The sequence below is a fragment of the Triturus cristatus genome, chromosome 2_1, assembly GCF_964204655.1.
Source record: "Triturus cristatus chromosome 2_1, aTriCri1.1, whole genome shotgun sequence".
Classification (NCBI taxonomy): Eukaryota; Metazoa; Chordata; class Amphibia; order Caudata; family Salamandridae; genus Triturus; species Triturus cristatus.
This window is the reverse complement of record NC_140581.1, coordinates 276,364,348-276,384,748: the sequence shown is the minus strand read 5'-3', so window position 1 is coordinate 276,384,748 and position 20,401 is coordinate 276,364,348. Positions and strand designations below refer to the sequence as shown.

Here is a 20,401-nt window from a genome sequence, read left to right as displayed (position 1 = left end):
AGTCGTGTCTGACCCCATAACCTCCGGTCCCTGGGTCTGGCGTGACTCCGACGGAGATCCGAGACTTCCTCGTGGCCATGAGGAGTCTGGCTCCACCATCGAGGCCTGCCGGCGTGCCTTCGGGCCCTGCAGGCCCGACTGGGAGGCCTAGCGAGCCAGCGGCTCCGGCCCCGGTGCCGTCGTCGACTTCGGTCCCGACGCCGCAGGCCCCCGGGGGATCCAGGCCTGGATCCCAGTCGACGCCGGTCGACCTTACGACCCCGCCGCCGGCGCCGACCCATTCGGTGCCGCCCCCGGCGCCGTCTTCGGACGACGTCGTCCCCAGGTTTAGTCCCGGTCCGCGCCTGGCGACGGAGCGGCGCCACCCGGCACCATCTCCGGCACCGATGGATAACAGATTCATCTACTGCCCGGCTCCGACCTTTTTACCTGTCTACCAGGAGTTGGATGGCAGGGACGACTGGGAGGGGTCTGAGGACCCTCTGGCACAGGAGTGCCAGTTATCTCAGGACTGGGCAGAAGAGCTGGGGGATGCCAGTGGTCTTGACACCTCCCCTGACACTGGCTTCATCTCTCCTCCCTCCGTGGCTACGGAGGAGGGTCCTACCTATTCTGTGGTGCTGCGCAGGGCTGCCGAAGCCCTTCAGCTGGCGCTCCCTGCAGTGGCCGTGAGGACTAACCTCCTCACTGAAGTGCTTCAACCGCCAGTAAGCTCCTCGAGCCTCTGCTGCAGTTCAATGAAGCCTTGACGGACGTTCTGATGGGCACCTGGTCCAAGCCCTCCACAATCCCTCCTGTGGACCGGAACGTGGCCCGGCGCCACCGCCCCGCACCGGACGATCCCAGCTTTCTGTCGGTGCACCCCACGCCCGAGAGCCAGGTTATCCAGGCCTCTACCTCTCAGACTGCCTTCCCGTCCGCTCCTCCGGATCGGGAATCCAAAAGATTGGAACAGTTTGGGAAGAAACTGTTCTCCTCGCTTAGTTTGGAGTTGCGGTCTATCAACACTGCGTGCCTTTTGGACCGTTACACCCACTGCTTGTGGGATACGGTGGCATACGTGCTGCCCCAGTGTCCGGAGGAGGCCCGGAAACGGCTCGCCCAGGCTCTTGCCGAGGGGCGGGATGCGACACGGTACTCGATACGATGTGGGCTTGACACAACGGACTCGCTAGGCAGGGCAATTGCAACCACGGTGGCGATTCGTCGCCACGCCTGGGTGAGATCCACAAATTTCTCTGGGGATGTGCAGAGCATCCTCATGGACATGCCCTTCGATGGCCGTCGCCTCTTTGGCGACAAAGCGGATAGTGCGCTGGAGCACTTTAAGGACTCCAGGGCTACGGCAAATTCCTTGGGCCTCTCGGCCCCTCGCCCGTAAACTTCTGCTTTTCGCCCCTTTCGTGGCCAAGGAAGGGGTGCCCCCACACGTCCGTCTAGCCACAGGCCACAGAACCAGCCTCATTGGTCGCGGATGTGGATTCCGCCGAGGCGGAGCAGGGGGACAGAGAGCCGGTCAGCCCACATCTACCCCAGCAGCATCTGCCTCAAAGCCCTCCTAGTCCGAGCTTTCAGGCCCATTCGACGCCAGTGGGAGGCAGAGTTCGCCATCACCTGCTCCACTGGCGAACATATCGGACAGGTGGGTGCTGCAAATCGTCCGAAGGGGCTACTCCCTACCCTTCCAGGCGACCCCTCCAGCCATGCCACCGCAGTACCACCGCATGTCGGGGGATCACTTGCAACTTCTGCAGGAGGAAGTTACGGCCCTCTTGGCCAAGGGGGCCATAGAGCGCGTTCCTGGCCCAGAAGTAGGTCGGGGTTGTTATTCCTACTACTTTCTGGTTCCCAAGAAGGGCAAAGGGGGCTCACCTTAGCTCAGGTTCTGGCTGCCCTAGACCCTGGAGACTGGATGGTAGCGTTGGACTTGCAGGACGCTTATTTCCACATCCCCGTCCTGCCGGCCCACCGGCGTTACCTGCAGTTCATGGCAAGCCACGAGCACTTTCAGTTTACCGTGCTCCCCTTCGGCCTCACCAGTGCCCCTCGGGTGTTCACGAAAGTGATGGCGGTGGTCGCAGCTCATCTGCGTAGATTAGGGGTTCAAGTCTTCCCCTATCTCGACGACTGGCTGTTGAAGGCGGGCTCGCCCCAAGCAGTCGTCTCCCACCTCCAGACTACGGCCGACCTCCTGCATTTGCTGGGGTTCTCCATCAACGTGCCGAAGTCGCATCTGAGTCCCTCTCAGAAGCTCCTTTTCATCGGAGCGGTTCTGGACTCGGCGCAATTCCGGGTCTAACCTCCTGAACAGCCGGTTCGAGATATTCAGGCTCTGATTCCGATCTTTCAGCCTTCATCCCGGGTTTCGGTCAGGTTGGTTCTGTGGCTACTGGGTCTGATGGCTGTAGGAAGGTGGATATCTGACTATGGTTACCCCCAACTTTTTGCCAAGTGTCTAGCTGGTTTTTCGACTTAGTTGGCCTGAGATCCTGCCATTCAGGGTCTCAGGCTGTCTGCTCTCTCTTTAAAATGGACTCCATGTACCCTAGGTACATTCCCAATTGGTAAGGATCACCTTATTGGACCCTGTACAGTGTACCCTAGGTACCCAGGGCATAGGTGTACCCTAGGCCTCCCAGGGGCTGCAGCATGTATTATGCATGTATTATGCCACCCCTGGTCTGGCCTTCCAATCAGACACAACTGGCTGATCACTCAGCTGGGGCAAGGTCGTGTAATCACCCCTTGCTTAGATATAGTATACCTATATCTACCTTATATATAGACACATGTGTACCTATCAGCCACTCCTATGGCAGGCCTTAACAATCCTGGAGGCAGAGTGCTTGGTAACATGTGAGATGGTGCTCTAGCAGGAGCTGAGCCTGTCTGCAGCTTTCGGAACCATGTCCTTATAGCTGTTCTATGATATAGCCTACCATATACTCTTAAAGTGCCTTATAATCTTAAACGGTTATGGTAACTATGGTTTGGCTTTATCAAAACATGTCGTGTAAGGTGTCTAACACTTTGGAATAATACCCCCATACCATTTCTGGTGATGAGGATATTATTCCCCCCTTCTAGAGGGAGAGACATGTTAAAATCCTACTTTGCTGTTTAACTCTAACCAAAGCCTCAGCATCACAAAATGGATGCTGCTGCCACAGACACGAGTCTGATCTCCTGCTGCTGGGAGTGATCCCGGCAAGGGAGGCTTGGACAATAGGTCTCCTGCTTGAGGAGGTGCTAGCACCTCCCCAGACAGACTTTAGTGTATTGGGGCAGGGAGGGCTGAAAGGAATGAGACATGCCTGGGGCACACAAGGTGTCCCATGCATAGTCCAGTTCAAACCGGTGCTGGGGCACTCCAGCCCCAGTCCTGGTGCGAAACTTGAAAAAGGGAAGGGGGTGTAACCACCCCCCTCCCAGGTCCCACCCATAAGGCGTGACCTAGCAGGTAACCCAGCCCCCCAGATTAGTATAAGAGTGGTAGCTGGGCCCCAGGAGATTAGATTATCCTGAACCTGCAACTTGAACAGAAACTCTGGACCTTCGACATTCGACGAAAGAAGAAGACTGAAGAATCTCCCTTGTGGCCAAGGAGTGGCTACCCTGTGCAAACAGGCACCATCAAGAGACTACCCTTTGCTTTGCTGAAGTTCTACGAGGGACCGACTGCAGAGCCCGACCAGAGCCTTGACTTCCAGACTTCTCCGACCCTGATCCACATCCACAGACGAGCTGAGATCCGTGGAGGCGACGAGAGACGTGGGACCGGCTACCTGGGAAAAGTGGCTAGTATCTTCCAGCGCAGCTTCTGAGGCACCCTCGAAGTTGTGCACTGGGGATTGAGAAGCCCCAACCCCAAGCACCATCTGCACCGAAGATCAGCCCCCCACACTCCACGAGTCCTGCGTGGGGCCCTTCTGCATTTTCCTGCTTGCCGCGTCTGTCCGGTTGCTTGCCCGTTGGCTAGTGGCCTTTGTGGCGACGCATCCAGAAATCTTCACCGCTGGTTTGGCTCCTCCAGACTGGCTCCTGCTTCCTTGCAAAAGAGAAGCACCCCAGACCTTCCTGGTCTGCACCAGAAGCAAGTCCTCCGTTCTTCGTGGGTTCCGCTTGCCAAGGCTTGGTGAGTCCTAGTCCAACTTCGACGCCGCCGACAGCAAGAGCCTTCGTGGGACAGCTCGCCTCCTGGTCCTGGTCGTCCTCGACGTTCCCTGGTCCTCGTGGCTGCAGCGACAAGCTTCACCTTCACCTGCAATCTTCACGACATCGCCTGGTTCCTTCCTGGTTCCACGTGGTCACTGGCTAGTGACCTTGACTCTGTCCCTTCTGCTTGCAGGTCTCCTCTCTTCTTGATCTCAGCCTTGGGATCCACCGGACACTCTTCACTGACTGCCTGTCAGCAACTTTCCTTCAGGCATCCATAGAAGTCCACGACGAAACCCGACGCAAGTTCACACCTATGCACCCGCAGCCTGTGGGCTAGGTAACTTGGGTACTTCGGTGCTCACAAGGGTAGTGACTATCCTAGGGTCTAGTTTCCGAGTATCGACTCTCTAGCTGCTTTAGAAGTGTCCTTAAACTGTTAATTGCTAACAACTACTATTTCTATCGACTTTTACGCATTACGCGTGAGTGTTTCCACTCTGCACCTGAATCCCGTGGGCCTCCCACTTCCTAACTGTTGCTAGTGTAGTGTAGCCCCAGCGATTCCCTAGGCCTATCCTATTTCCGTGACAGTGGTCCTTATTCTTTAGTATATGGTTTGCGTGACCCCTAGGGCCTAACTGTATTACTTACCTGTGTGACTTAATGTATGCTTAAATAAGACTGTGTTGTACTTACCTCTAATCTCATAAAGAGTGCTGAGGGAATGACTAGTATAAATACACTTTATTTTATGTATATATCTGTTGTGGTGTCCTTTCATTTGGTATTCAAGGGATTATATATGGCATCACAGCTGGCTTCACATGCCATTCAGAGTTTAGCCTAAGACTGCTCTTGTCCATGCTACCACTAGGATAGCTGGTCTATAAGGTTGACTTTACAACCAATCACCATAAGGGTATTTGGACTGATATAAGGTGTACACTAGAACTAGTGACATCATACATCAGGCCAACTTCTCACAATGGCCTCCTGCATCCTGATGGTACATCACGCCAGGTGGCGGATGCGGACTCTGCAGTGGGACCTGAAGTTCCAGTGGGCCCAGCATCGGGGCAACCTGTCCGACCACGTCTTGATCTCAGGGAACTGCAAGACAGTTGCAGTGGTGGCTTACGGACCGCGATTGGGTCAGTGGCAGATCCCTCTCCCTACCCCAACCGGAGCATCTAGTGGTGACGGATGCGTCCCTCCTAGGATGGGGGGGCCTCATGGGAGAGGTGGAGATCAGAGGCCTCTGGTCTCCGGCGGAGTCCCGGCTCCATATCAACCTATTGGAGCTGCGGGCGATCCGGCTTGCACTGAAGGCATTCTTTCCCTCTGTTCGGGGAAGTGTAGTGCAGGTGTTCACAGACAACACCACCGCCATGTGGTATTGCAAAAAACAGGGCGGGGTGGGATCGTGGACCCTTTGTCAGGAGGCTCTGCGCCTCTGGACATGGCTGGAACATCAGTACATCACCCTGGTGGTTCAACACCTGGCGGGCTCTCTGAACGCCAGGGCGGACAAACTCAGCCACCAGTGCATGATGGATCACGTATGGTTCTAAACTCGGACGTGGCGCAAGACCTCTATCGGCAGTGGGGAGAGCCTTGGTTAGATCTATTCGCCATCGAAGAGAACGCGCAATGTCATCAGTTCTGCACGTTGCAATATCCAAGGCGGCACTCGCTCGGAGACGCTTTTCGTCGCAAGTGGAGTTGCGGTCTGTTGTACGCCTTTCTGCCTATACCACTTCTGCCCAGAGTGCTGAAGAAGATCAGGAGCGACCGGGCCCAAGTCATCCTTGTGGCTCTGGATTGGGCACAAAGATACTGGTATCCCGAGCTACTCCGTTTCTCAATCGATCCCCGGTTCGACTGCCTCTTCAGGAGGATCTTCTGTCGCAGCAGCAGGGGACGGTCCTTCACCCGAACCTGTCCAGCCTCCACTTCCATGCGTGGAGATTGAGCGGCGACAGTTGATGCCATTCAACTTGCCTCCTGAAGTCTGTGATGTCATTCTGGCATCCAGGCGTTCCTCCACTAAATCGGTATACGCCTGCAGGTGGAACAAATTTGTGGCATGGTGCACAGCAAAGGCTGTGGATCCCCTTTCTGCCCCTCTTTCTGAGGTTCTCCTCTTACTTCTTTCCCTGGCCCAGCAGGGCTCTGCTCTGGGCACCCTCAAGGGATATCTTTCAGCTATTTCTGCCTTCTTAAGGCTTCCCGATCAGCCTTCTCTTTTCAAATCCCCCTGTTGTTGTCCGATTCTTTAAGGGCATTACTCATATTTTTCCTCCTGTCCCTTTCGTAATGCCTCAGTGGGATTTGAACTTGGTGTTGACCTATCTGATGTGCGCCCCCTTTGAGCCACTCCATAATTGTCCTCTTCGTCTTCTGACTCTTAAGACTGCTTTCCTGGTTGCCATCACCTCTGCTAGACGGGTGAGTGAGCTCCAGGCTCTATCTTCTAAGCCTCCTTTCCTTTCTTTCCATCCGGACAAGATTGTTCTCAGGACTTGTCCTTCCTTTCTCCCTAAGGTGGTCACTGCCTTTCACATCGACCAGTCTGTTACATTGCCCACCTTCTTTCCGCCTCCGCATCCCTCGATAGAGGAAGAGAGGCTCCAACGTCTGGGCCCAAAACGGGCGCTGTCCTTCTATCTGGACCGCACTAAACAGTTCCGGGTGGACGACCAACTCTTTGTTGGCTACGTGGGCGCTAAGAAGGGGCGGGCGGTGCACAAGCAAACCATCTCTCGGTGGGTCGTTGTGTGCATTAAGGCCTGTTATTCCTTGGCTAAGAAGCAACCTCCTGTGGGGCTGAGGGCCCATTCCACTCTGGCCACAGCGGCTACTACTGCCTCCCTGCACACGTTTGCCAAGCATTATTGCCTGGACAGCCAAGTCCGGAGAGACGGCTTCTTTGGCCTTTCTGTTCTCCAGGACTTCCTGGTGTGATCTTGGTTCGCAGACCCACCACCGGGGTTGGTATTGCTGGGGTATCTATTCTAAGGTAAGGAATCTAACTAACATGTTTCTTTCAGATGAACAAGTTATTTACCTTCGGTAACGATATATCTGTAAGAAACATTAGTTAGTTATATTCCTTACCACCCCACCCATCCTCCCCGTTCTGCGAACTGATATCTAGGGTTAAGGTTCTCCCTTTCAGGGCCCTAGATTCATGGCACCAGTGTCGATCTCTTGCATGGCTCTGCATTCCTGGCGCGGAAAGCTATGTACAAGAACTGACGTCAGCACCCGAGGGAGGCGTCTAAGTACTCCGACGACGTCATCCAGGCGATCACGATGCCGACGACGGACGCGGAGCCGCAGACGACGCCTAGCGACGCCCAAGGGTATTGCTGATGAAAAATCTTTCCGGATCCAGCCTGACGCCTGGGGATATTCTAAGGTAAGGAATCTAACTAACTAATGTTTCTTACAGATATATCGTAAGGTAAGTAACTTGTTCTTTAGGACTAGTTACCCATAAGTCAAACTTTTCCAGATGTTTTTGAGAAATTCATCCAGACTTCCTAATGTTATAACCTCTTATCAGCATAACATTTTCTATATCTTACTTATCCTAGCAGTGATTTTAGTTTGCGCTACCAATAGACTGTTTATAGCAGATAAAATTGCAGGAGTGGTTGACTTACAGCTGAGATCTACAAAAATGTCACCTCTCTGTTTCCACCTTTCACTTGTAGCATGAGTTCTTGAAGCTCAGCTGCTCTTACCGCAATTTTATTCTGACTGCTCATGTTTAACCTTCCCAATTGAACTCTACTCTTAGTGCATATATAGGAGATGAACTATAATGTTGCGTTTCCTTTGAGAGTAGAGTCTGGGCTTTACTCTTTACGTAAGTGCAAGCAAAGTGTACCCCAGCCTGTTCTTGAGAATGGCTACTGTTGCCTCACATGAGTCTGGTGGAGAGTGACATCGGATTATAATCAATGGGCTGCAGGCTTTTCTGCTTCTACTCTTGCAGGGAGAGGACCAGCTAGTCTTCCTCTCTCTCTCCCTCTTTTCTACGATTCATCCAGTTATCCTTATTTGGGGCCTTGCATTTTCAGTAGAGTAGTGTGGTGTATTGGGTTACATATTTGGTGAGTGTGAGATCACAATACAATATGAAGGATGAATGTTGTCCATAGGGCAATACTATGTTAACTCACATTGGTAGCTCATCTGCAGGTTAACTTTGCCCTCAGTCCCTCATGACCTAAACCGTAGTTTTCTGGGGATCCGAATTACATTATACATTCATTTTTTGCTAAACCATTTTCTCTTCACTATGTTGAACCCACCCTTCTTACTTTTCTGTGTTGCTTGCTAGCCAATCATTTAGAGGCCCTTTTCTGAAAACTGACAGCGCCCAATTTACATTACACAATAACTGGTTTGGACTAGCCTGGACTCTACCAGCTTGCACAGAAAGCCCTAGAACGAAGATGCAAAAGTACTTTGAATCTCTAAAGAAATCTTTACTTGAGTTGGTTCTGGCCGGCATCTACTACCCGAAAATAGGATCAAAAGTGACTCTCAAGTTTCGGCTTTGAGGGGAATTCCTGCAGCATCCCAGAAATAATGTTTTACAGAGAAAGGCCTAGCTAATAGCTGTTTACCCCTCAACAACTAGACCAGGCTTAAATGCTGATAAAGTAAAGCTGCTCTGACAAGCTTGGAAGGAGGTGCGATTGTTCGTCCCATAACAGGGAGAGAATTAGATGTCAGACTAAGAGGAAGAGCAGCCCCTGGTCCAGTGACTGCATCCCTTGGTTGAGGGTATTTAGAAAGTTGGTGCACAAGGATATTGCACCACTTATGACCTTGGTCAGCAAAAGAGCAACTGCATTAAAATAATTCATTGAGCTGTAGAGGTGCTTTCCAGGACCATAAAGTGCTTTCACCCAGCACCATTTTCTACCAATATTGTACCATCCCTGAAGCAAAGAAAGCCTGTGTCTTCCCCATTCCGACCACAGAAGCACATATAAGCTTCTCTCCTGCACCGAAAGCCACTGGATTGTATCTTGTGGCTGTGGACAATTTTCCAGACTCTGTACATTTTTAATAGTCTCTTTAATACTAAATGTGCCATTTAAAGTTGCACCTGTCCATTGGCCATAAATCATAATGCAACCTGTGAGTATAGTTGCTGCTCGAGGTCCCATTGATGCTCTGTCAACTTAACATCTTGACTGCTACTGGCTTGCTTTGTGGGATATGAACTCTTGAAGTTTGGTACCCCAAGAACTAGGCTCGGAGTGCTTCCCCTCTAATAATCAGCCAAGAACACCATGTGGTTTCCCACATACAATAAGGTTTGCCATAGAGCTCATGTTATGTTATGTTATGGGTATTTGTTAAGGACGCTATCACCCTGGAGGGTATCCTAGTGCTATTGCAGATGCTAGTCTAACAAGGTCTGGGGCTGGCAACAGGTCTATTCGAATGAACCATGTCTTCATCTTCTTGCAGAACTCAGAAAATGAAGAGGCTGCGCTGAATTGAAATGAAAGGTCACTCCAGGCTGTGGGAACAATGTAGGAGAGGGCCTGAGTTCTGTGTATGCTTGGGATGTGTGCAAGTACAAGTCTGGCCAAGCGCAGTTGTCTGGTTGGTTTTTTAAATGAGAGCTGTGTTTTGTGGTAGGCTGCGTCAGTGTTGTGTACTGCTTTGAAGGTGTGCGTGAGGAGTTTGAATTATGCTTGTTTGTGTATTGGAAGTCAGTTGAAATTTCAAGGTGTAATGTGATCTGCGTGTGGCATGGCAGGTTGACAGTGATTCTGGATGCTGAATTCAGAATGGTTTGAAGTTGTCTGATAATTGGTTTCCTTATCCTGGTGTAGAGAGTGTTCCTGTGGTCCAGCTTGTTTGAGATGAGGATGTGAGTGGTCTGGGTGTTAGGGATCTTGTACGAGTGGGAGATTGAGTTGGGTGTCATCGGCTTAGGATAGAACGTCATCATTGTAGGGGCGGATGATAATCTGTTTGAAAAAAAATGTTGCATGTGCAGATGATGCTTGCTAAAGGGATTATGTAAGGGTTGAAGAATGTTGTACTGAGTGAGGATCCTTGTGTAACTCCACAGTTGGGGTTGTGGACATCTGAAGAGTAGAAGGCCAGGCTGACTGACTGTACCTTTGCAGTGAGGGAGGAGCAGATCCAGAGGATCCTTGGATTTCAATCTTGTGTGGGCATTGGAGGAGGATGTTACTAAGACGTAGTTCCTAGTACATGTTTGGGAGTCATATCCCTGATTAGAAGGTTGCTTCTGTTTTTTGGGTATACTTAATATTAACTGCCATAATTTACTTGCCTGTAAATAATAGTATGTTCTTCTTAGGAGATGCCTTTGACTGCACATTGAGTTTATTGAATCATTTACTATGTTGTGCTCTGTTTTTGAGTTTAATTGCCACCTCCTAGACTAACACGGGTGCTGACAGAAAGGACCTTAGATTTTCAAGTGGAGGGCACATGTACTTGTATTCTAGGGACTCCAGTGGTGACGGCAATACCCACTGAGTATACAGCCTAATAACCACTCCTGCTGGCCAGAGGTGCCATCAAACGGGTGCAAGATCGAAGACCAGGTGCTATTCATGCCAAAGAAGGACAGACGCCTCAGGCCTGTACTGGACATTGGGCCATTTATTGCTTTTGTGAAAGATGACAATTTCAAAATGCTCTTTCTGGCTCAGGTCTTCTCTTCCCTGGATCCTGGAAACCGGGTGATATCCTTGGAGTTGCAGGATTCATATTTTCATATACCAGTGATTTAGTCCCACAGGTTAGCTGTGGGTCACAGTTGGATTGGAACACTTCCAATTTGCTGTGCCTCCATTCGACCAAACCTGAGCCCCTTGGTTGTTCACAAAAGTGATGGCAGTGTTTGCAGCTTCTCTTCAGAGGTAGGGGTACATGTATAACCGTACCTCAACTATCTGCTTCTCAAGGCAATTTCGTTGTAGTCCATCACAGACCACCTCTGGATTGTGACTGAGTTCTTGAGTCTCTTTGGAGTTCTCCATCAGTGAGCCAAAGTCCCATGTGAGTCTTACTCAGAGGATCCTCCTTCATAGGGGCTATCCCGGACATGGTAACGTTCAAGTCCTTTCCACTCTGATGCAAGTCCAGGATGTTCAGGGCATGATCCTAATGTTTCGGGTATCGGTGAGGATGGTTCTGAGGTTTCTTGAGCTCCTGGTCTCCTGCATCTTCCTCGTCCTGTACCTGAGAGGCACATGCGACCCTACAATGGAATGTATGTTTTCACTGGGTCCAGCACCATGGTTGCCTTTCCGATGCTGTCCAAATCTTGCTATAGATGGCTGGAAACCTCCTTTGTTAGCAGACAAATGGCAACCTGGCTTGCAGCTGGCCACTGTTCCTTCCCTGTCATGTCCAGACTTCACAGTTATGAATGCGGTCAACTGCGGAGACTTCCTATCTTTTTATGTGCAGAGTCCTCACTGCAAGTCCCTGCAGTCATAAAGTTGCTATTAAATCGTAGTTTGTGAATACTGAAAAAGAGTAAACTTACACAAAAGTTTACATTTTCCTTTGTGAATCAGGCCTGTCATTCAGACCCCCTGTAGACCAAACTCTCTGATTTATTGTTTCCTTTGTTGTTGGCCAGGCATGGTCTTGCATAGGGCACAGGTAAGGGATTCCTTGATGGCACTTTCTGGCTATTTTATGTTTACATGACCAATTCTCTCTATTTAAATCACCAGTTCTGATGTGCCTGGAGTGCCTAATGGATATTTTCCCTCCAAAATCACTTATCATGCCTCAGTGGTACCTAGATCAAATCCTTTTATTCCTTATGTGCACTTCTTTTGAGGCTGTAACACACTTCTTTTGAGGCTGTGCACTGTTCTTCTGTACAACTTCAGATGATCAAAACAGTCATTCTTATCGCCATCACTTCTACTGAACTACTACCTCTCTCCCCTATTTTCTTCCCAGGCACATTTGTGCTGTGGACTTGGGGTGTCTTCCTGCCAACTGTGCTATCACCCTCCCATGCAGGTCAATCACTAACCCTGTCCAAATGTTTTCCTCCTTCACATCTCTTGTAAGAGGATGAAAGGTTCCACCGGCTTGATACAAAGAGAGCTCTGATTTACTACATTGACTATTGGCATGAAGGTAGCATTGAGTGAAAAATCTCTGAATCCAGTATGATGCCTGGGAATCCTCTGAAGGTGATGAATCTGTGGTTAGGGTATCCACGAGACAGGGTGTTACCAAAGGTAAGTAACTTGTTCATTTGCACTGTCATGGAGCATACAGTGGTTTATTCCTCCTACTGTTGGAGTCTCCAAGCACATTCAAGATTGCTGATCAAATTCCTGCACACCAAGTCGTTTATTGTTTTGATTACAGCAGAATACAGTTAAGACAACAATAAGCCTCTTACCTTTCGTGAATGAGGCCCGCAAATGGCTGAAGTAATTTGCTTACAGGCCAGATGCAATGTGACAAGAGGTGAAGTCAGTGTGAATTCCATAAAGGGGTTGGAATGGCGTGGGCTAGGGAGAAGCACTAGCTTCATTCTCTTGTCATCCATTTTCCACGCCTTGCCGTCTTCTGGGTAAACAGATGTGTGTGGGATTGGGTTGTTCCATCTTCCACTCGCCTGGATGCAAGGTTTAATTTAGTGTCATTAAGTTTAGAAAATGTAAGGAAATTTCACTTTGATATCTGCAGAGCTACGTGCAAACAGTGTGTTGCCTTATGTTTTTTTCCCCTTAGTGTTTTATTGTATAGTTCTTACATAGCACCTTGTTCCTGCATGTGATAGACCTATTACAAATATTTACAGTTTATGTACGACTATTTAAACAGTGTTGAGCAGGCATAAAATCAATAAATAAAATTAAAAATGATATACGTGCTTTCTTCTTATTCTTTATCAATTGCACCACTCTTGACCTTAGAATTAGATCTTCAGAAAACTTACAAAATTGGTCTTTTTGAAGAGTGTGAACGTAGTGTTTTGCTAAATTTTCCTAAAGATTTCTTTTTTGCTTTGTCATGATTGTTTCTTTTATTTCCATTAAATTAGACTTATTTTTGAATCGCGTCGGACTAGAGGATGTATTTGAAGAAGAGGAAGAAGATTCAAAATCAGAATTAATTGCCAATAATGCTTCTGCATGGCAGATTCCTGCTTTTTCTGCAATGTCAGCCACTAATCTTGCCTCCATAATTGAAGCTTCTGCTGGTACTAGATTTGTCTTTCACTTTTTCCTTTTCTAACGCATATTAAATGTATGTTTGACCTTGCCTTTTAGTGAATGGTTCTCTTATAAGCAGCTTCTCTAGATTACTGTCTCAGGAATTATGAATCAAAGGGTTTTCCCCGCACCATGTATGTGAGAAAATGTGTTAGTAAATGTGGGCCTACGTGTTAATCCTTCGAGCACCCCCCTTGCAGCTATCACCTATCTACTTCACCTCTCAGCCTCTGTTTATATTTTGATATCTAGTAACACACCACAGGGTGTTGTTGCCATATTTGCGTGTGGTTGTCATATTTGAAGGCGAATTCACAAGAGGCACGGAAGTGACAAGCTTCGTTAGCGTATATTTGCTCCCTAGTGTTGGCCTACATGAGTGGTTCTATGATGTCGTGAATTTCTTCTTCATATGAGTGAGTTTGCACCTTTTAACAGGAACTTATGCTCTCCCATACTGCTGGGATCCCGCTTTCTTGCCCCTTTTAAGGCCCTGTTAGCCCCCACACCCTCTAAATTGGCCCTTACTCAGCAGATGTTGCTAAGTTTTAGAGAGCTTGTGGCTGCCAAATCTAACTCTTTATTCCAGGCGGGTGTGGATCTCAGAGTACCGTAGATCAGCGCTGCATGTTCAGGTTCATGTCTGTCCTCATCTGCACCTTGCAGCTGCAGTGTTCGGCCCCCACAGTACCTTCCACCACTTGTGGTACTCAACATTTTGAATAGGTGCAGCACTGAGGCTGGAATTGCATTCAAAACCTTTTGGAAGAGGTTGACATCTGTGTGCCTGTCTAGAGCACAGTTAATTAGACTGTAGCAAGGCTGTTGCAAAAAACAATGACCTACTAGGTTACTGCAGTTTCTCAATACCAGAAAATACAAAGGATAAATAAAAACAGGGATTGAAGTGACAGCAGCAGAAGTTTCCGTGTGCTTACGTGAAATATCACCTAAGTGAGAATGGTGTAAGAACTCGCATATTCAATCACTCATCCCCTAGATGTTTTTTTAGTGAGTTAAGCAGCTGCCCCAGACACTTGTATGTAACCTGCATGCCACTCATGCCTTAACCAATCATGCTCTGTATGTAATGAAAGCTTGACCACCGCTGTGATGCTGTTCCTTTACTGAGGAATTGGAAGACTGCACTTGTTGCCTTACGCAAGAGATGAATGCTATTACCATACTGTTCCTATTCTGTGAAAAAGTAGAGCTAGAACTACTGTTGTCCAATTTGTACCTGCTAGTGCTAATGCTACCCTAGCTGGTACCTGTCTTCTGAAGCAGTACTGCGTACACTGCATCTGCCAAAGGTGGAGCTGTTATATGAAGAAGGATGTTTTCTGATGCTGTTGCCTCATCTTCTAAGAAATGGAGAATTTGAATGCCTTTGCATAACATGCCCAGGCCTGTCAGAAGATTGTATTGGACCCTGGGCAAAACTAGGTGATGGGCCCTGCCCCAGAGACCCTGGCTTTGATCACAGCTTCCCAGACTGTCCAGACTAGTGACCTGGGGTAACTACTGTTCTTCCATCTGCTTTCTTTTCAGAGAAAGTCCAATTTGAGAGCAACATGAAATAATGTAGTTCAGGATCATTTAATAGACTATAATGTTGCTTCATCTTTGACAACAATAAATGCCTTGTAAAGAAAACATAAGACAACCAACTTGTCTCTTGGGTCACTAATAACTTTCTATCAACAAGGATCTGCAGTTCCTTAGAGGAAAGGACAGGAGAATAGGCGGTCGGTCAGTATCTAAGGAAGTGGATTGGGGAGTCCATTCCCTTTTGAACAGGAGCCTTCACACACCCAGATGGGTGTCATGCTTCATCATAGGGTGTGTTCCTCGTTGGGTCGGCACTGTAATACCCGACAGGCATCCACAAAGGGGCTCTTTATCAGAGATCTTTTTTTCCAATGTCTTATGGGAAGTGTAGGTGTAGGGTCATATAGATTGGTGTAGTGAAGTGTGTGCATATAAAAAGGTGTGTTAAAATAGAGTAAGTAGTCTTCTAAAAACATTTTAATTAGCAAGTCTACTTGTCTTTTTAAACATGTGGTGGCTACCAGCAGAGGCAATGATCTCAAAAGGTCAAAGGGACAACATGTTTCTTGCCATAGGTAAAGTCAATAATGATCTGTTGGCAATTTGTCAAGACTGATTAATTCTAATATACACTGTGGTTGGAATCTGGGTTCATATCAAGGATTATCCATTCGCAAAAAAAACAAATGTGGTGTACCTTTTTACAGTGTTTCGTAAAAATGAAAAGCCGACCCAAATAGGGTAGCACTTCTGCCTCCTCGAGTAGGAACAGAGTAAACGCTAGTTTTAGCATGAGTGTCAAAGTGAAAGTTGAACAGGACGACCTACCCAATGTCTGCTGCCTCGCAAGATTGGGAAGGTCTTCCTGTGCAACCTTTACTATGACAATCACACTAAACCTGTTTTTAATCCTGTGGTAGGGAGACCCCAGTAAGAAAACATTTTAATTCACCCACATAAAACGTTAATATAGTTCTGACAGTTCAACAAAGGGTTTACAGAATTGTTGAAATATGTGGCATAGCCTCATCCAAACTAGAGAGCCCATGACTAGGAGATTGTTAAACCAGAGGACACTAATACTCTTAAATGTTTCCCAGTGCAAGATGTGGAACCCACTGATAAAACATACCACATTAGGTTGGTGAGCATTCATCCTCCTTTATGATCCTTTATATGGTAATTTGGTAATTTCATAACCGGTTTGGCTATTTCTTGCAGGAGTTTCCTACTTCTTGTATGTCGTATGTTCTTGTATGTCGGTTTACAAAAATAAAACAAAATTCCTTTAATGCATCTTGCTCAATCTTTAGTGTGTTAGCTACTTGTGCTGTACCTGTACTATATTTCTGATGGATACATCTGCCTGTGGATTCCTCACCTTATGAATATCCCCTGCGCCAGCGTTCCACGGAAATTGTTCCTAGCTCCCCACGCCGACGAGGTCGTCACAATGCTATGGCTCCGCACGCGGCTCCGTATGACATCACTGGAGCCATAAGAGGACCACGTCGGCGTAATGATGTCAGTTTCCTTTTTTCCGCGCTATCAACACTAACGTTTTCTTCTGGGACTCTCCATACTTTCAACTGGATACTTTGTTATTTCGATTATATCTTTCTCTCTTTTGACATGTCTGCTCCGAAGAAGTCTGGCTTTAAGCCCTGTAAGGAATGCGGAGGAAATATGCCTATTACTGACCCGCATGAAGACTGTCTTTGGTGTTTGTCGTCTGACCACGACGTCAAGGGCTGTTCTTCCTGCAAGAAGATGAACCCGAAGGCTCTGAAGGAGCGGGAGGCTAAGCTGTATATGGCCAAGGCAAGGAAAGAAAAAAGGGTCCGAAAAAGGTCGAAGTCAAGGTCATCGACGTCGCATGACTCCAAGAGAAAGCATAAGAAGAAGAAGAGACATGCTTCTCGGAGCCGGTCGTCGATGGCTGTGGAGTCGAGGTCGCCTTCTCCAACTCCTCGACGTCGAGTTAAGGACATTATCTCTCCTTATCCTTCAGTGTCTCCTCAGGCGACTCCGGTCCATTCCCCATCATCCAAAGGGACTCTGGAGCAGTCATCGACGCCGAGATTCTCACCGACTTCAGAGGGGGTGTCGAATCCGGATGATGCTGAGGTTCCTTCAGCTCCTGCGGCTCCACCTCCAGGTCCTGCGACTCTGATTCCAGAGGTGGCTCGTTTGGATCTCGAACCGGCTCAACATCCACAGTTTCCGGCGCTGGGTTCAGATCCATTGCATTTTCTGAATGCAATGTATGGTGTGTTCACAGGGCCTCAAACCCCTCTGGTGCACCTTCGGGTCCCATGGGTCCTTTGGCATTCAATTTGGGTGTGCCTCAGCAGTATCAACAGGCCCCCTTTGTGCCCTTCATGCCAGCGACGCCGTCATGGCGTCCAGGTGCAGAGGTTGTTGGAGGAGGAGCAGTACCAGGCGGATGAGAGGGAGGAAGGCGAAGTACATGACACAGAGGATGTGTTTGAGGACTTGTGTGAGGCAAGTGGACTTGATGTTTCTCCGGAGTGGGACTTTGTTTCTCAGAAGGCTTCCCCCTCGAAGGAGGTTGCTCTGTACCATTCTGTGATTAGGAAGGCTGCGGATCTTTTGGATTTGCAACTCCCTATGGCTGAGTATAAGCCTAATCTTCTTACCGAGGTGCTCCATTCTCCGTTCTCGGTGGTTGAACCACTCTTGCCCTTTAACGATGCTCTGACTGAGCCAATACTTGATGTTTGGCAAAACCCCCTTTCTGCTCCTGCGGTTTCAAGGTCAGTGTCCAGAAGATATAGGCCTGCTCCTGGAGATCCAGTGTTCCTTTCATCTCACCCCTCTCCTGAGAGCTTGGTGGTGCAGGCTTCTTGTTCGAAGCAGTCAACAGGGGCTTTTCCCCAAGCTCCTGCCGACAGGGATTCCAAGAAGCTGGAACAGTCTGCGAAAAAGGTCTTTTTTTCAGCTAGCCTGGCACTGAAATCTACCAACGCAACTTGTCTCTTGGGTAGATATATTCATGCCTTAATGGACTCTGCCAAACAGCTTCTTCTTCCTAAGTTATCTGAGGAAGACAGGGGAAATCTGAGCGAGGAGTTGGCGGACTCTCGGGCTCCTGCTCGCCAAGTCATCCAGTCTGGCTTGGACGTGGCGGATTGTGTTGCCAGGGTGATGGGTTCGTCCATTGCAACAAGAAGACATTCGTGGTTGAGGTCTTCTGGGTTCTCTCCCGATGTGCAGGCTTCTCTTCTTGATCTGCCTTTTGATGGGTCTAGACTTTTTGGAGAGAAGGTGGATTCTGCCTTGCAAAGACTTAAGACAGTAAGGCCACGGCTAAATCTTTGGGTCTGCAATCACAGTCGAGAGGTTATGGTTATAAAAGATACAGAGGCTTCGGGAAGTCTTCCTTTCAAAGTTTCAGACAGCCTCAGCAGCAGCAGCAACAACAAAACCCCTTGTATAAGTCCTATAGGGGTAAAGGCAGAGGTCACCATCGTGGAGCGGGGCGTCATCCTTCCTCCTCCTCCTCCTCCTCTACCTCACGAGTCCCTCCTGGTAATGCGGGAAAGCAGCCCTAGATCTGCCTTCCTGGATCATGTAGGTCCTGTGGGAGGTCGGCTTACTCATTTTCTACGAGATTGGAAATTGATCACTTCAGACCTTTGGGTTCTAGATTTCATAGAAAATGGGTACGCCCTACCTTCAGGGAATTCCCTCCTCCTTACCCTCCTTGCCAAGGGTTTTGCACGGAGGATCATTTACTTCTCCTTCAAAAGGAGGTTATTGCCCTGTTACAAACAGGTGCGATAGAGGTGGTTCTGGAGCAGGAAAGGGGTCAGGAATGCTACTCCAGGTATTTTCTGATTCCCAAAAAGTATGGCAGGTTACGTCTGATCCTGGATCTCAGAATTTTTAATCTATATCTCAAGCAGGAGAGATTCAAGATGCTCACCCTAGCGCAGGTTCTTCAGGCGCTGCAGCAAGAGGACTGGATGGTGTCCATCGATTTACAGGATGCGTATTTTCACATCCCAATCCTGAAGTCGCACAGGAAGTATCTCCGCTTTACGGTTGGGTCGCAACACTACCGGTTTGCGGTTCTTCCGTTTGGTCTTACGACTGCACCTTGAGTCTTCACCAAGGTGATGGCAGTGGTGGCTGCCCATCTAAGGAGGTCGGGGATTCTGGTTTTCCCCTACCTGGACGACTGGCTTCTGAAGGCAGAGACGCCAGAGATGGTGCTTCATCATCTGCAGGTAACAGCTCAGCTGTTGTACAATTTGGGTTTTTCGATAAATGTACCCAAGTCTCACCTAGTGCCCGCTCAGTGCAACCTGTTCATAGGGGCGGTACTGGATACCACTGTGTGTGGAGCTTTTCCTCCTCCGCAAAGGATTCTTGACATTCAGGAAATGATTCCCTGGTTTTACAATGGAGCGGTTGTTCAGGTTCTGAAGGTCCTTCGCCTGCTCGGTCTGTTCGCTTCCTGCATTCTGTTGGTCAACTATGCACGCTGGCACATGAGGGCGCTCTAGTGGTGCCTCCGTAGCAGTGGTATCCAGCACAATGGAGATATCAGGGAGTCAGTCATGATCACCAGAGAAGCTGCAACGGATCTGTCTTGGTGGAGCGTAGGTAGCAATCTGTCTCAAGGAACGCCCTTCCACCTTCCTCCATCGATGGCCACAGTGATAAGGATGCCTCTACCCTAGGGTGGGGTTCTCATCTAGAGATCAAGTGTCTTTGGTCTCCAGAGGAAAGATTGCTTCAGATCACTCTTCTGGAATAGCGGGCGATACGTTTGGCACTCAAGGCCTTTCTCCCTTCCCTTTGCGGTCAGTCAGTTCAAGTCCCGACGGAAAACACTGCCATGATGTGGTACGTCAACAAGCAGTGAGGAGTAGGGTCATACCATCTCTTCAAAGAAGTGTTGCGGCTCTGGTCCTGGGCTCAGGGCCATTGGATTTGTTTGATGGCAAATCATCTGGCCAGGGTGCTGAACGTACGTGCTGACAGTCTCAGTCGGCAATTCTCCGCCTACATCCGTTCGACACATCTTCCTGATGTGGGAAACTCCTCGGATGGACCTGTTTGCCACTCTCGAGAACGCGCATTGCACGTCATTCTGCAGTCTCCAGTTTCCGAGGCAGGGAGCATTGGGTGGCACGTTTCAGTGGAGTTGGAGCTCACAACTCCTTTACACGTTTCCTCCCATACCCTTGATTCCTTGGGTTCTGAGGAAGATTCGCCAAGACCGGGCCCAAGTCATTTTGATCGCCCCGGATTGGCTAAGAAGGGTGTGGTACACAGACCTTCTTCACCTCTCGTCGTACCCTCCGCTCCGTCTCCCTTTCTGGGCAGACCTCCTCTCGCAGTCGGAGGGGCAGGTTCTACACCCCCACCTCCAGAGCCTGCACCTTCATGCCTGG

General features: G+C 49.0%; 1 protein-coding gene across 3 annotated transcripts in view; it reads left to right on the top strand.

The window, feature by feature from the left end:
- The window catches only part of CPLANE1 (ciliogenesis and planar polarity effector complex subunit 1), a 2,680,747-nt gene that overhangs the window by 2,060,087 nt on the left and 600,259 nt on the right, over positions 1 to 20,401 (top strand). For all 3 annotated transcript variants that reach the window (XM_085631095.1, XM_085631092.1, XM_085631094.1), the window contains exon 43: positions 13,253 to 13,411. In XM_085631095.1, the coding sequence (XP_085487221.1) occupies positions 13,253 to 13,411 (159 nt within the window). The remainder of the gene's footprint in view (positions 1 to 13,252; positions 13,412 to 20,401) is intronic.